The sequence below is a fragment of the Phoxinus phoxinus genome (assembly GCF_949152265.1).
Source record: "Phoxinus phoxinus genome assembly, chromosome: 8".
Taxonomy (NCBI): domain Eukaryota; kingdom Metazoa; phylum Chordata; class Actinopteri; order Cypriniformes; family Leuciscidae; genus Phoxinus; species Phoxinus phoxinus.
The window spans coordinates 19,417,856-19,431,147 of NC_136883.1; the positions used below are offsets into that span (position 1 = coordinate 19,417,856).

The 13,292-nt window shown below is 41.1% G+C and overlaps 1 protein-coding gene across 1 annotated transcript; it reads left to right on the top strand.

The window, feature by feature from the left end:
* The first annotated feature begins 949 nt into the window (after positions 1–949).
* Positions 950–7,258, top strand: LOC307002797 (uncharacterized protein). Its single transcript, XM_079620720.1, has 5 exons — positions 950–2,829; positions 3,142–3,227; positions 3,431–3,622; positions 5,938–6,034; positions 6,218–7,258. Exons 1-5 carry the CDS (start codon positions 2,667–2,669, stop codon positions 6,700–6,702), a joined length of 1,023 nt encoding a protein of 340 aa, XP_079476846.1. The 5' UTR covers positions 950–2,666; the 3' UTR covers positions 6,703–7,258.
* Positions 7,259–13,292: the final 6,034 nt, after the last annotated feature.

Genomic DNA, 13,292 nt, shown 5'->3' on the forward strand with positions numbered 1-13,292 from the left:
CCTGTTTAACGTTACCGCTTCTATCGAGCAGACACTCTCAGCACTAAAGCGAATTAAAACATGCCAGAAATACGACGGGACAGACTCGACTTTCAGCACATTATAGCTTTGATGGCGATAGAAAAGGTTGTTGGGACTGAAACGCACAGACAACCTGTACAAGCAAGTAATTCAAGTCTTTTTGAGGAAAGAAATTAGGATGGATTTTGTGTAAAAAAATAATCAGTTTTGGAGAGTAGGCTATAATGCATTTTTGCCCCCGTTTTTTTCCGTGCTGAATATGATTTTCTTCCTTATTTTTCTTGTAAATTTATGATCGAAACAACTTATTTTTTTCAAACATTTACTATTGTAGCCATTGAAGGATAAGACAGGGAGGATCCGTTTCTGAATTTATAATCGGAACGCAAGAACCACTGACTGTACACTAACACAAAAGCCGAACTCACTCGCTCGTTTCTCTCTACCCGGCCTTTCGCGAACTCTCCGCATTAACCCTATAACTGCCGGTGCAAAATAAAAACAGGAATTTCACAACAGTTATAGAGAGTATATGTGCGTGCGCTGCTACACTAGATTAGCCTTTGGAGAAAACTGTTGATTTTATACGTATCATTAATATTAAAAATCAATATTACCCCAGAATGAATTGCATTGCTATCCCACCCCAAACTATACAATAATAACAACGACAAATACTGACCAATACTTAATTACTTTTTACTGAAAATGATATAATTCAATAAAACAAACAAAATGTAATGTATGTCATATGACATAGCTATGCATGAATACACTCCAGATGTGTATATTGAGAACATATATACATTTTCATTCAAACAAATAATTAAAGCTTTAATTAATTAAATAATTGTATTTTATTTACTGACAACGATGATAAATATTAATAAATGAGTAAATGAATGAATGAAAGTCACCATCACACAAATGCATATACCGGTACAAGTCAACACATGAAACAAAGCTTTATTCAAACTACAATCATGTATGTAGGCTACAGGCACTGAACCACATCTACTGCCATCTCAACACAGTGGTTCCCATTCTGCGGCTTTATTCTGATGAATTAGCCGACCGCCAGAGGTGAGGAGTGCCGGAGGTTGTTGCGTGATGTGTTTTGCTTCACAATCTGAGGCAATAAGGGCCGGTGGAGTGATGGAGTCTCGTACATGGCACCATCTCCAGGATTCAGCTCTGTGCTCCTCATCCTCAGTGCTCACACCAGTCTGCTGACATTTCACATCCTACAAAAATGCACAAACATAACACAAAAGCAGTCATTTTAACAGCACAATGTAATTTGATTTCAGTATTATTTAGAAGACAAGAACGCTTTTTTTCCACAAATGCCGCCATCATCTTTCCTTGCAGGTTCTGCTCCACCACAAAAGCTGAGCAGCAAATGCACAGAAATCAAGAATCAGAAAAGTGTTCTAAAAGCTGTTTGAAATTACAATAATTAAAATAAACTACAACTTAATATTTAAATAGTTGTTGTTATTCATTTCTGTAGTATACTCAAAGCCTTTGATGACAGCATCAGCTTCATGAGCCACTCTCCACTGGATACACACACATCTGTTCATCTGTCCCTGTAACATCCAGACAAGACTCCCATAACCTCTGTGATTTATTAGCCCAACACTATACATTTACATGTTGAGGTTGTTTTAACTTTTTATCCAACATACATTTTCCTCAATTTATCAACAGTACTAATGGACAAATAAAATAGATAACGTTTGTTTAGTTAATTTATAGATTTGTTCTACATAATAGCACACATACTACTCAGATGTATATTTCATGTTGTGATGTGCTCTTCTGCAATACTTATAAAAGATGTTCCTGTCAGATGTAAATAGACGTTTAAAATAAGCGTCTTTAAGATGTTTATGGTTTATGTAAATCCACGTTAGAGACGTAACTTACGTGTCCTTACTGGAGCTCCCGTCAGCTAGAGCTATACATAATAAAACGTGTTTTTACAGCAAAATCACAACTATACTATGCTGTCTAACTCCTTTACACCTTCAACAGTTAAAACGTTTACTCTATAGTAGTTTAACACATGCAATTTTAACCGTGTTTACTCACATTTGAAACCCCCCGCGTCGCTGATCTCCGTGATGTTTGATAATGACGTATCCTCTCGCGTGGCCTCCTGGGATAGAAGATTATCCATCGGTTGAGCACTCAAAAATCGGGCCGGAAGCAGTACGTTTTTATTGATTTGTTTTTATTTGCTTCAGATTTAATTACTTTTCCTAATTTTATGGGGACAACTCTGTAAAAATAAAATTAACCTGCTGATATTTTTTTCAATGTCCTGTACACATTTTGTAGCATCGGTGTTCCTTGGGGTCAATTTGACCCCAGTCTCTTTTAGCTGTATAAAACATAAGCAATATAAAAAATTTACACACATTTGTTTCGGTAGTTTTATTTAGGTCACTATAACATGTTATAATTTTATAATGGTTATTATAATTTTACATATTCAATATTATATAAAAAAACTTCCCTCTGTTTTAGGGCTAAAACCTAACATAACCATATCTGTAGTATAGACCATTTACGCAAAAAACGGAAATACGTCAAGGAAGCGTAAACCCAGTTCCGGTGTAAGCTTTGTTGACGGAGAAATGGCAGCTAACGGTAGAGTGTTTTCGACTAGCCTGACTTGTCTTCCAAAGTTCACCAGCGCCGATGTGGTGTGGAGTGTGGAGATACATTCGTCCACTAAAGGGAACAAACTGGACAAGGGATATAAATTCTTCCACGAAGAGTTTATCCACAATTACCAAGGTAAGAAAACAAGAAATTGCTATAGTTAGCTTTAACCATATCACCGGTTATAACTCTGTTAACGTTACCTGTAAAGTAAGTAATGGTAAATCTCTGAATTTGTAATATAACAAGGTATAACACATCGCAGTGAATATGTCGTGTGTATGTTTAAGTGAGAAGGTATGAGATAACATAACAACCAGTAATTTGGTGAAGCTGTAACTTACTAGGTAAATGTTATTGACATTGTGTTCTGACTTAACGTTACGAAGTAAAGTTGTGTATTTCTATGTGAGATAACACTTAATATTTTCTTGCATGCGGTTATAGTATCAAATATACTCCAGGGACAGGTTGTAGTGAGAGGTAGATGCTTCAGGTCAATGAGGAAGAGCGAGGAGCCTCACAAACTGGAGGTTTGACTATAGACAGAATGCCGGTTGGCAAAAGTTCAAAAAGTTGCCGGTTCATGCGTGTTCACTCTTCTTGCTGCGGTTGCAGCACTTTCTTCACTTATTATTTCTTTACTGAAAGTTATAGTGTCATGTTATTATGAACATTGATGTAACAGTGTAAGTATGACTTCAGTGTAACCTATTTAATTTGTTATTGTGTCTAGATATCACTGGAGGCAGAAAGTGCCAACCTGAAAGCTTTCACTTGCAGTTGTGCAGCTGGTAAAGGATTCTGCAATCACATTGTTGCCATCCTGTACCAGACCGCACATTATTCACAGCTGGGTCTGCAGGCTGTTCCACCCCCTCTAGCCTGCACAAGTGGCTTGCAAAGATGGCACAGACCTAGAACACAGGTGGGTTTGTGATAAACATGCCATAATGATTTAAGAACCGATGCTCTTGGCTGAATAACTTTTGTAGCTTTAATAGGAATCAGTATAATGTATATTTAATTCATACTGTGAAAACTAGCAACGTTTTATTTTTACATTTGATTATTCAGTTTCTTTTGTTAAATAAACCTAATGTAGGCCTTCATGAAACCCTAAACCCAGTTGTTTACACTGATGTTAAAATAACACTTACTACTTATGCTACTGTAAAACACTGCTGTTCACTTGCAGAAGCTGTAGGGATGTTTTCTTGCCATAAAAAGAATGTGAAACACTAATTAGGTTAATTTTAAAGATAATTTAAGTTTATTTTACACACTTTAAACATTATCGTATCACATTGAATATTGCATTATTTAATGAGTTATCGCATATCTGTCACAGTGTCTGGTTTGTGTTCCCCGGGTGTCCACTAGAGGTCTCTCTCCCTTACTGTCACCATTCATTCTGGAACTGCATTTCCCACAATCCTTTGTCTGTTCTCATCACTCATCATTGCACGCAGCTGTTTCACATTACATTGTTTGGTTCTGTGTATAAATACCCTGTCTGTTTCAGTCCATGTCATGGAGTCGTCATATATTGTCACCACACTTCTGAGGTCTGTTTCTAGTCTGTTCTTGTTTTGTTTATTGTTGTTTTGTATTTTGGATTGCTAACATGGATTTTGAACCTTGCCTGGATGACGACGAATTGGATTACGCTTTAATAAATAATTACCATCATACTGCTTTTGGATCTACCTATTTTCCTGTGTGCCCCCGTGACAGAACGACTCCGTCACCTTATAGATCCAGCGGTATGAGTCTTCGTGACTTTTTCTTAATCACGAAGAGGGAGAGGAGACAGCGGAATGGGAATCCTCGCGCCAAAGAGGAAGAGCCACGCATGACTTTAGATGAGTGTTTTGCGTTGTGTGCTCGTTTCAGGGAGAAGAGTGCTGCGCTCCCGGTTAATTCCGAGGAGAGAGCAGCACCCAGTCGCTCGCGGACACGAAGGAGGAGGAGGAAGACTTCCTGCCTCCCCAGTGAACCAGAGGCCATCCCGGTGGCCGTCCCCGTGCAGCCCGTTGTCATCCCGGTGGCCGTCACCGTGCAGCCCGTTGTCATCCCGGTGGCCGTACTCGTGCAGCCCGCGGTGGTCCCGGAGGTTGTCCCCGTGCAGCCCGCTGTCATCCCGGAGATCATCCCCGTGCAGCCCGCTGTCATCCCGGAGATCGTCCCCGTGCTGCCCGCTGTCATCCCGGAGATCGTCCCCGTGCTGCCCGCTGTCATCCCTGAGATCTTCTCAGAGCCGCCCACCATCAGTCCTGCCATGGCCAAGAAGGCAGTCTTCCTCTTTTATGCAGTGGCGGTACTGCATGCGTGGAGGAGGCACAGGACGTCTGCCGATCCAGAGAGTGTCCACGTCATGTCTGCCGTTCCAGAGAGTGTCCACGTCACGTCTGCCGATCCGGAGAGTGTCGAGAGTGTCCGCGTCACGTCTGCCGATCCGGAGAGTGTCGAGAGTGTCCGCGTCACGTCTGCCGATCCGGAGAGTGTCGAGAGTGTCCGCGTCACGTCTGCCGATCCGGAGAGTGTCGAGAGTGTCCGCGTCACGTCTGCCGATCCGGAGAGTGTCGAGAGTGTCCGCGTCACGTCTGCCGATCCGGAGAGTGTCCGCGTCACGTCTGCCGATCCGGAGACGTCTGCCGATCCGGAAAGTGTCCGCGTCACGTCTGCCGATCCGGAGACGTCTGCCGATCCGGAGAGTGTCCGCGTCACGTCTGCCGATCCGGAGAGTGTCCGCGTCACGTCTGCCGATCCGGAGAGTGTCCGCGTCACGTCTGCCGATCCGGAGAGTGTCCACTAGAGGTCTCTCTCCCTTACTGTCACCATTCATTCTGGAACTGCATTTCCCACAATCCTTTGTCTGTTCTCATCACTCATCATTGCATGCAGCTGTTTCACATTACATTGTTTGGTTCTGTGTATAAATACCCTGTCTGTTTCAGTCCATGTCACGGAGTCGTCATATATTGTCACCACACTTCTGAGGTCTGTTTCTAGTCTGTTCTTGTTTTGTTTATTGTTGTTTTGTATTTTGGATTGCTAACATGGATTTTGAACCTTGCCTGGATGACGACGAATTGGATTACGCTTTAATAAATAATTACCATCATACTGCTTTTGGATCTACCTATTTTCCTGTGTGCCCCCGTGACAATATCACATTTTTCTTTAATATCGTGCAGCCCTACTACAGACTGTAACTGCTTTTTGTCTTTTACTTTTAAGGGAATCCATCCTGAACCTGTTAGTGAGCTGGTTGTGCAAAAGCCCAAAACAGTGGGTCAGAATGGTCTGAGGTCCACATTGTACAAGGCATATACAGGTGATTAATTTGTTAACTGTTTGATTGTTGCTTTGTGAGAGCAAGTTAAGTTTTTTTTAAATGTTATGACTAACATCATTATGGTTACCGCAGATACAATAAATAAAATCTAAATGTAGTTAAGCACTCATGTCTAACTTTTCTTTTGTGTGACCAATAATCTTGTGTAGCTCTTTTGTCTAGGACCACTGCCAGATCCATATATGATGGCATCTGGAAGCAAATTAAGCCAGGTGCAGCCCCAGCCTCTCATGGCTGTTGTATTGGATGGGGTTTCTGAGATGGAGCTGACGCCATCTAAATTTGGGCCTGTCCCTCGTGGATCCCCCATGTCCTACCACTGTCCACCCATAAAGTCCAGTGACCTCATCCTACACCACATGGCTCCAGAATTTCCATCCCTTCCTCTGATGCAGCACACTTTTCCTAGGTTGCATTTAGTCCCAACCTTACATCAGTTAATGCATCTCCAGTCTCTTGGAGTGTCACCGCAGCTGTCCAGCGAGATAGCAAAAGAAACTCAGCAGCAGTCCAAATGTCCTGCGTGGACACAGCTACGGCGACCAAGGCTGACTGCCAGTCGTTTTTGGGATGCTTGTTGTAGTAAGGCGTGTCGTGAAGAGCAAGAGTATGCAGCTATTCAGATGATCAGAGGCTCCACAAAGTAAACAGCTGCGATGAAGCGTGGTCTGCTGGTGGAGCCTGAAGTGCTGGCAAACTATGGTGAACTAATGGGAGTTAATGTGCTACCAGCAGGATTCATCATTCACCCTGATGCACCACATCTTGGGGCCAGTCCAGACGGTCGGGTGTATGACCCTTCAGAGTCGCCTCCTTTTGGCCTGGTTGAGGTGAAGAGCAGCACAAAAAATGATCCATCTCAGGTTGCTCACCTCAGGGTGCAGGAAGGCCATGCCAGTCTGAGGCGTTCACATAAGTACTACTGGCAGGTTCAGGGCCAACTGGCAATCACAGGACTGACATGGTGTGACTTTGTTACCGATACCTTATCAAATTTAACTGTGGAAAGAATTTGGCGTGATGACTCATTCATAGCGGAAATGAAAGAGAAATTAGATGTATATTATTATGGCACATACATGAATGCATACCTTGAATTCCACTTATCTTGTCTTTACCAATCAGTTTTGCCTTCTATCTTACTGTTAATAAACTGTAATGTTATTTTCAGTTGATGTTACACATACATACCAAAAAATTAAAGGATGCATCATTTTGACCAAAAGTGTTTTTGTTTATTTAATGTTTTAGTGAAATCAGTCACATTTCAACAGACAAATATTAAGAATATAACAATTATATTTAATTTGATGTTTAAGAAAATTATTTACATACTATTTACATACAAATATGAATTCATTCACTCTTCAAAACAAAAAGGTCCTTGATAGTTTGCTAAAACACAGCAGTTAAGCCAGATCTGATTCACACTGCCAATCAGTGTGAGCGGCACAGGAGAGTCCCAGATGTGAAAGGACTTCACCCTACCGATCGCTCTCTCCACTATAATTCTGAGGCGGACAATGGCTTGGGTTTGTTCCGTTTCCTCTTTGCTGAATTGAGCTGTACGCTTAAAAGGTGGAATAATGAGCTTAGCTCAAACGTCAGCAAAGAGATCTTGAATGAGGAACCCTTTGTCCGCCATTATCTCGTCTCCTGGCTCCAGTAAGGGAAGGACTCCACTGATTCTGGTGATCTCCTTATCTGAGATGCACCTAGTGTACAGGGGTGAGACAAATGTCACCAAACCATTGGGCGCAACTCCAATCAGGCCTTTCAATGTCGTCCTGTTTTTGTAGCTTGAAAATGTTTCTGACTGTAAGGTCAGGGATGAGGCTGTCTCCAGGGCAATTTCTGTGCAGTCCAGTATCACTCTGACATTGGGACAGTGCTGCTGGAATTTCAGGGGCATAGTGGACTTAACCTTTTCCCTGTTTATCCAGATGGGAAGTGAGCTCAGCATCATAAAAAGATAATTGGCCCAGGTGATGGTAACCCTGCTGACCCTGGCAATGCTCACATTAAACATGTCAGCAATGAGCTGCTCCTTCATGCCAACAGCAACCCGCATGGAGTACATCAAGAACTCATCTATTAATGGCATGATGCGTGGTGGGCTAGGATCTTGGCAGCCTTCCTCACCTGCCCTCTTTGCTTTGGTCCAGTACACCAGTCTAAGTGCAGATGGTGCAATCGACTCCCAAAAAATAGTAAAAACCCTCTCGGATGGGAATTTGGTGTAGAAACGAATTTGGTCGTCTGATGAACAGTATCAGCTGAAGAGAGTAGGGGGTGGTAGGTCAGCGTTTTTTTGCAACATGGCTTCTAAGTAGGGCTGTCCGTTAAACGCGTTATTAACCCCCTGGGGTCGGCAATCACGCCGGCGTGATTTGCGCGTTTTTTTTCACATAGCAGCTGAATAAACTTAAAATACTCCGTCATTTGTGGTCATACAGACTTAATAAAAATGAAAAAAGAATCTGTGAGATGTCTACTTTTGTATGTGTCCGCTTACAATCAAAACAAAACGTTGTGCTTTTGTAAAATAAAGAAATTAAACAGGGTGTGCTTTCTGCCTCTCCGTCTCGTGAACTTTTTTTTCTTGAGCACGTCTCTAAACATTTAAAAAACTCAGCGAATACTTGTCACACATTTGTGAGCTCTATATATTTATAATAATTTAAGTGTGTAGTTTTAAATTATCTGATTCAAAACGAAAACAAATATTCTCTGTTTAAGTAATTTGTATAAAACCAACAAGATATTCAGTTTCTCTAACCCTTCCTCATTAGTTTTAATGTGACCACACCCACACGCGCAAAACATATAGAGCTGGTAAGTCCCGCCCCCTCCGCTAACCCCGCTGGACCTCAAAGTTGAAAAACCGTCAATGCAAGTGAATGGGAAAAAATTATTATTTTCTGGTCCCGTTTGAATTGTGCCATGAATTTGAACATATGTTGACTGTGAATTTTTTATATAATCTTTCGTGTGAAAAATGCTACAATTTAGCGGGTAGAAGTTTGATACGGGTAGACTTTGTGTGAGAGCACTTTGTGGACTACAACTCGGCGCTGCTTTCGGCGCGTTTGAAACGTCAACACCACTAGCACACGGCTCTAGCTCACGGATCCCGCTAGACATGGCTGTGTCTTTGGTGCACTTCACCGCCTTCTTTCAGGGAGAGGACAAAATCGTTGAGGTTGGCGAAAACCACGGGTAAGTCAACTTTATGTGGTGACGTCACATAGGCGACATGTAGTCTTTCTCGTTATGTCTTTTCCACAACTGCTAGCCGACGAATCATACCATATACTGTCAAACTTGTAACATGAAAGATTATATAAAAAATTCACAGACAACATATGTTCACATTCATGGCACAATTTAAACGGGACCAGAAAATAATAATTTTCTCCCATTCACTTGTATTGACGGTTTTTCAACTTTGAGGTCCAGCGGGGTTTTACGGAGGGGGCGGGACTTACCAGCTCTATAGAGATGCAAATCGTCCATGTGTCGCGCGAACGCCCCCATTACCTCAACAACAAAGCGGCAAACTTTATCAGTCCTCTTCAGTCGTCGAGTTTGGAAGACATGCTGTGAGATTATTGGGTTTACATCTGAAGAAGAAGATCGCGATTTGAAGACAAGAACGATTTTAAGGTAAGAAATAATCCTGAATTATATTAGTTAGTGTTATTGTTGCATAAACTTCACATTGCCATTGAACTGTTGCTCGATGCTTCAGTGAATGTCCCCTGCACGCGCTGTGAGAGTTTGAAAACGCAGTCGCGCGACGTGCGTTTGAAAAGCAAACCATGATTTTACATCCCAGATAGCAAATAGTAATTGAAACGATGTTAAATCAACATCCCGCTGTCAACGATAAAGTCATTGAATCAACGTCGAACTCTGATGTTGATTCTTCATCATGTTGCACCCTCTATTATCATTGAAACAACGTTTAAATTATACCTAGAGATCAACAGAATTTCAATGGTATTTCGATTACAATGGATATTAAAACAATGTTGAAATCCCAGCATATCAACCAAACTTCAATGGTGTTTTAGTACACCACAGGTTTAATCTGAAGGTCTGTAATTTTAATATAATATTAAAAACATTATTATTAGGCTATAATCCTGCTTTATCGACAGCCAGGATGGGCTAGCAAAATACAGAAAATAGAAACTATACCTTTAGGCTATAACCTAGACTAGCACAAATGACACCCCACGCATTCTTTAAAAATTAAAACAATTTTATTGTATTATTTCATTTTTTTTTACGTGCTACTCCTGCTGCGTCTGTCTTCCAGCTCCTCCCGCTCGGTCTGGGGCGTAGCGCAGCCACTTCTGGACAGCTTGAGCAAAGTCATAGTTGTTTGCCGTTGTAAGACGTTGAGTCAAGGCATCTAGAATACAAGTAAAAGTATGTTACTGTGATTTAGTCAATGATTTGTTCAATCAAGGCATTTAAAGATTTGTAATGTAAAAAATCATACTTTTTTAGTGGAAACAACTATTTACTGACACAATATTTTATCAAATCATTAGCAACAACAATACAAACCACCTAAATCACATCAAAACTTATAAACACAGCATTTATGGCCTTCAACTGAGCAGAAAAACAGTCAAAAACCATACTGTCTATGTCAAAAACACACATCTGAATGCCAGAGCGCGTCACGTGATGCATCTGAACCAATCACGTTGTCAGACATTGACATCAGCCAACGAGATTTCGCTTTTAGGGTTAAATGTCCATTATACGTTCACGATTAGTTGCTGATTAAAAGGAAATGACCATATTTGGATCTGACAGCATTGTACAGGAGAGAGAGCGCTAACGGTGTGATTAAAGGAAGAAGACAGAGATCGCGGAGCAGCGCGTTGATTAAGAATGCCAACTTTTGTTGAATTTCTGAGAAATCTACAGACGCAAATAGACACAGTGCAGTAAAATAAAGACCTAAATGTGTATTTTGGACTTTTTTTCACCACAAGTCTGAAAGGAGACATGTTATTGAAGACAAATATCCCAAAATCTCAAAATTGACCAGTGAAAAAAAACTATGTTTTTGCCTGCCGTGTCTCGCCTATAACGTTAGGCTACTGGGTGCATGGAGGAATATGCATAAATCTCACCGCAAAAACAGGCTAATAATAAGGCTATGTCTTTAAAATTAACAAGGCATTTTAATTGTTTCTAAATGAAGTATGTGGGGCTAAGCCCCCCTTGACGCCAGGTTGTCAGGCGCTGTATAATAACAAGGCAAGGCAAGGCAAGGCAAGTTTATTTATATAGCACATTTCATACACAATGGTAATTCAAAGTGCTTTACATAGAAGAAATTAAAATAATCAAAAGAAATAAGAATAATTAAAACAGTTTAGAGTAAAAAAAATAAAAATAAAATAAAATAAAATACAGTGCAAACAGTCGGACGAACAGTGGCACAGTGCTCATTCAGTAAATGCAATGTTAAACAGAAGTGTTTTGAGTCTGGATTTGAATGTGGCTACTGTAGGAGCACACCTGATCTCTTCTGGAAGCTGGTTCCAGCTGCGGCTGGCATAATAGCTAAAAGCGGACTCTCCTTGCTTTGAGTGAACCCTTGGTATTTCTAGTTGATGTGATCCTAATGATCTCAGTGATCTGTTGGGTTTATATTCAGTGAGCATATCTGCAATGTATTGAGGTCCTAGGCCATTAAATGATTTATATACCAGTAATAATACTTTAAAATCAATCCTAAATGTGACTGGGAGCCAGTGTAAAGACCTGAGGACTGGTGTGATATGTTCATATTTTCTGGTTCTGCTCAGGATCCTGGCGGCAGCGTTCTGTACGAGCTGCAACTGTCTTATGGTCTTTTTGGGAAGGCCAGTGAGGAGTCCATTACAATAATCCACCCTGCTGGTGATGAAAGCATGCACAATTTTCTCTAAGTCCTGACTGGAAACAAAGCATCTAATTCTTGCAATATTTTTTAGATGATAGTATGCCGATTTAGTTATTGCTTTGACATGACTACTAAAGCTAAGGTCTGACTCTAGAGACACACCAAGATTCCTGACTTGATTTTTAGTTGTTTGACCTCTAGAGTGAAGGTATGCGTTCACCTTGAGAACTTCATCTTTGTTTCCAAACGCAATGACTTCAGTTTTGTCTTTGTTTAACTGAAGAAAGTTTTGGCACATCCAGCTGTTTACTTCATCAATGCATTGGAACAGGGAGTCAATGGGGCTGTAATCGTTTGGCGATAGGGCTAAATAGATCTGTGTGTCGTCTGCATAGCTGTGGTAAGAGATTTGGTTCTTTCTCATTATTTGGCTCATTGGAAGCATGTACAGGTTGAATAGGAGTGGCGCAAGAATTGAGCCTTGAGGAACTCCGCATGTCATGGATGTCCACTCAGACTTATGGTCTCCTATACTCACATAATAACCTCTCGCTTCTAAGTATGACCTGAACCATTTTAGGACTATCCCAGAAAGACCCACCCAGTTTTCCAGCCTGTCAAGAAGTATGTTGTGATCAACAGTGTCAAATGCAGCACTGAGGTCGAGCAGTACCAACACTGATAATTTGCCTGTATCAGTATTTAAGCGAATATCGTTAATTATCTTTATGAGCGCTGTCTCTGTGCTGTGATGCGATCGGAAACCAGATTGAAAATTGTCAAAGTATCCATTCGAGCTTAAGAATTTGTTCAGCTGATTGAAAACAACTTTTTCAATGATCTTGCCAATGAAAGGAAGATTTGAGATCGGTCTATAATTGCTTAATATAGTCTTATCAAGATTACTCTTTTTTAGGAGGGGTTTGACAACTGCAGTTTTCAGGGAGTTTGGAAAACTTCCAGAGAGAAGTGAGGCATTTACCACTTCTAGGAGATCTGCTTCTAAGCTGTTTAACACACTTTTGAAGAAAGATGTGGGAAGAGCGTCAAGGGCGCAGGTTGATGTTTTAAGGTGCTGTACGGTTTCTTCCAAAATTTTGCCATCAATTTCTTTGAAATCAGACATAGTAACTACTTTCTCAGGTTGTGGTCTGATCTGTCTGACCCCAGTGCAACTCAAGGATGTGCTGATCACCTTTCTGATATTATTGATTTTCTCAGATAAGAAAGAAGCGAACTCACTGCACTTGCTGTCTGAGAGCATTTCACTGGGAATCTGGCTCGGGGGGTTCGTTAATCTCTCAACAGTAGCAAAAAGAGTGC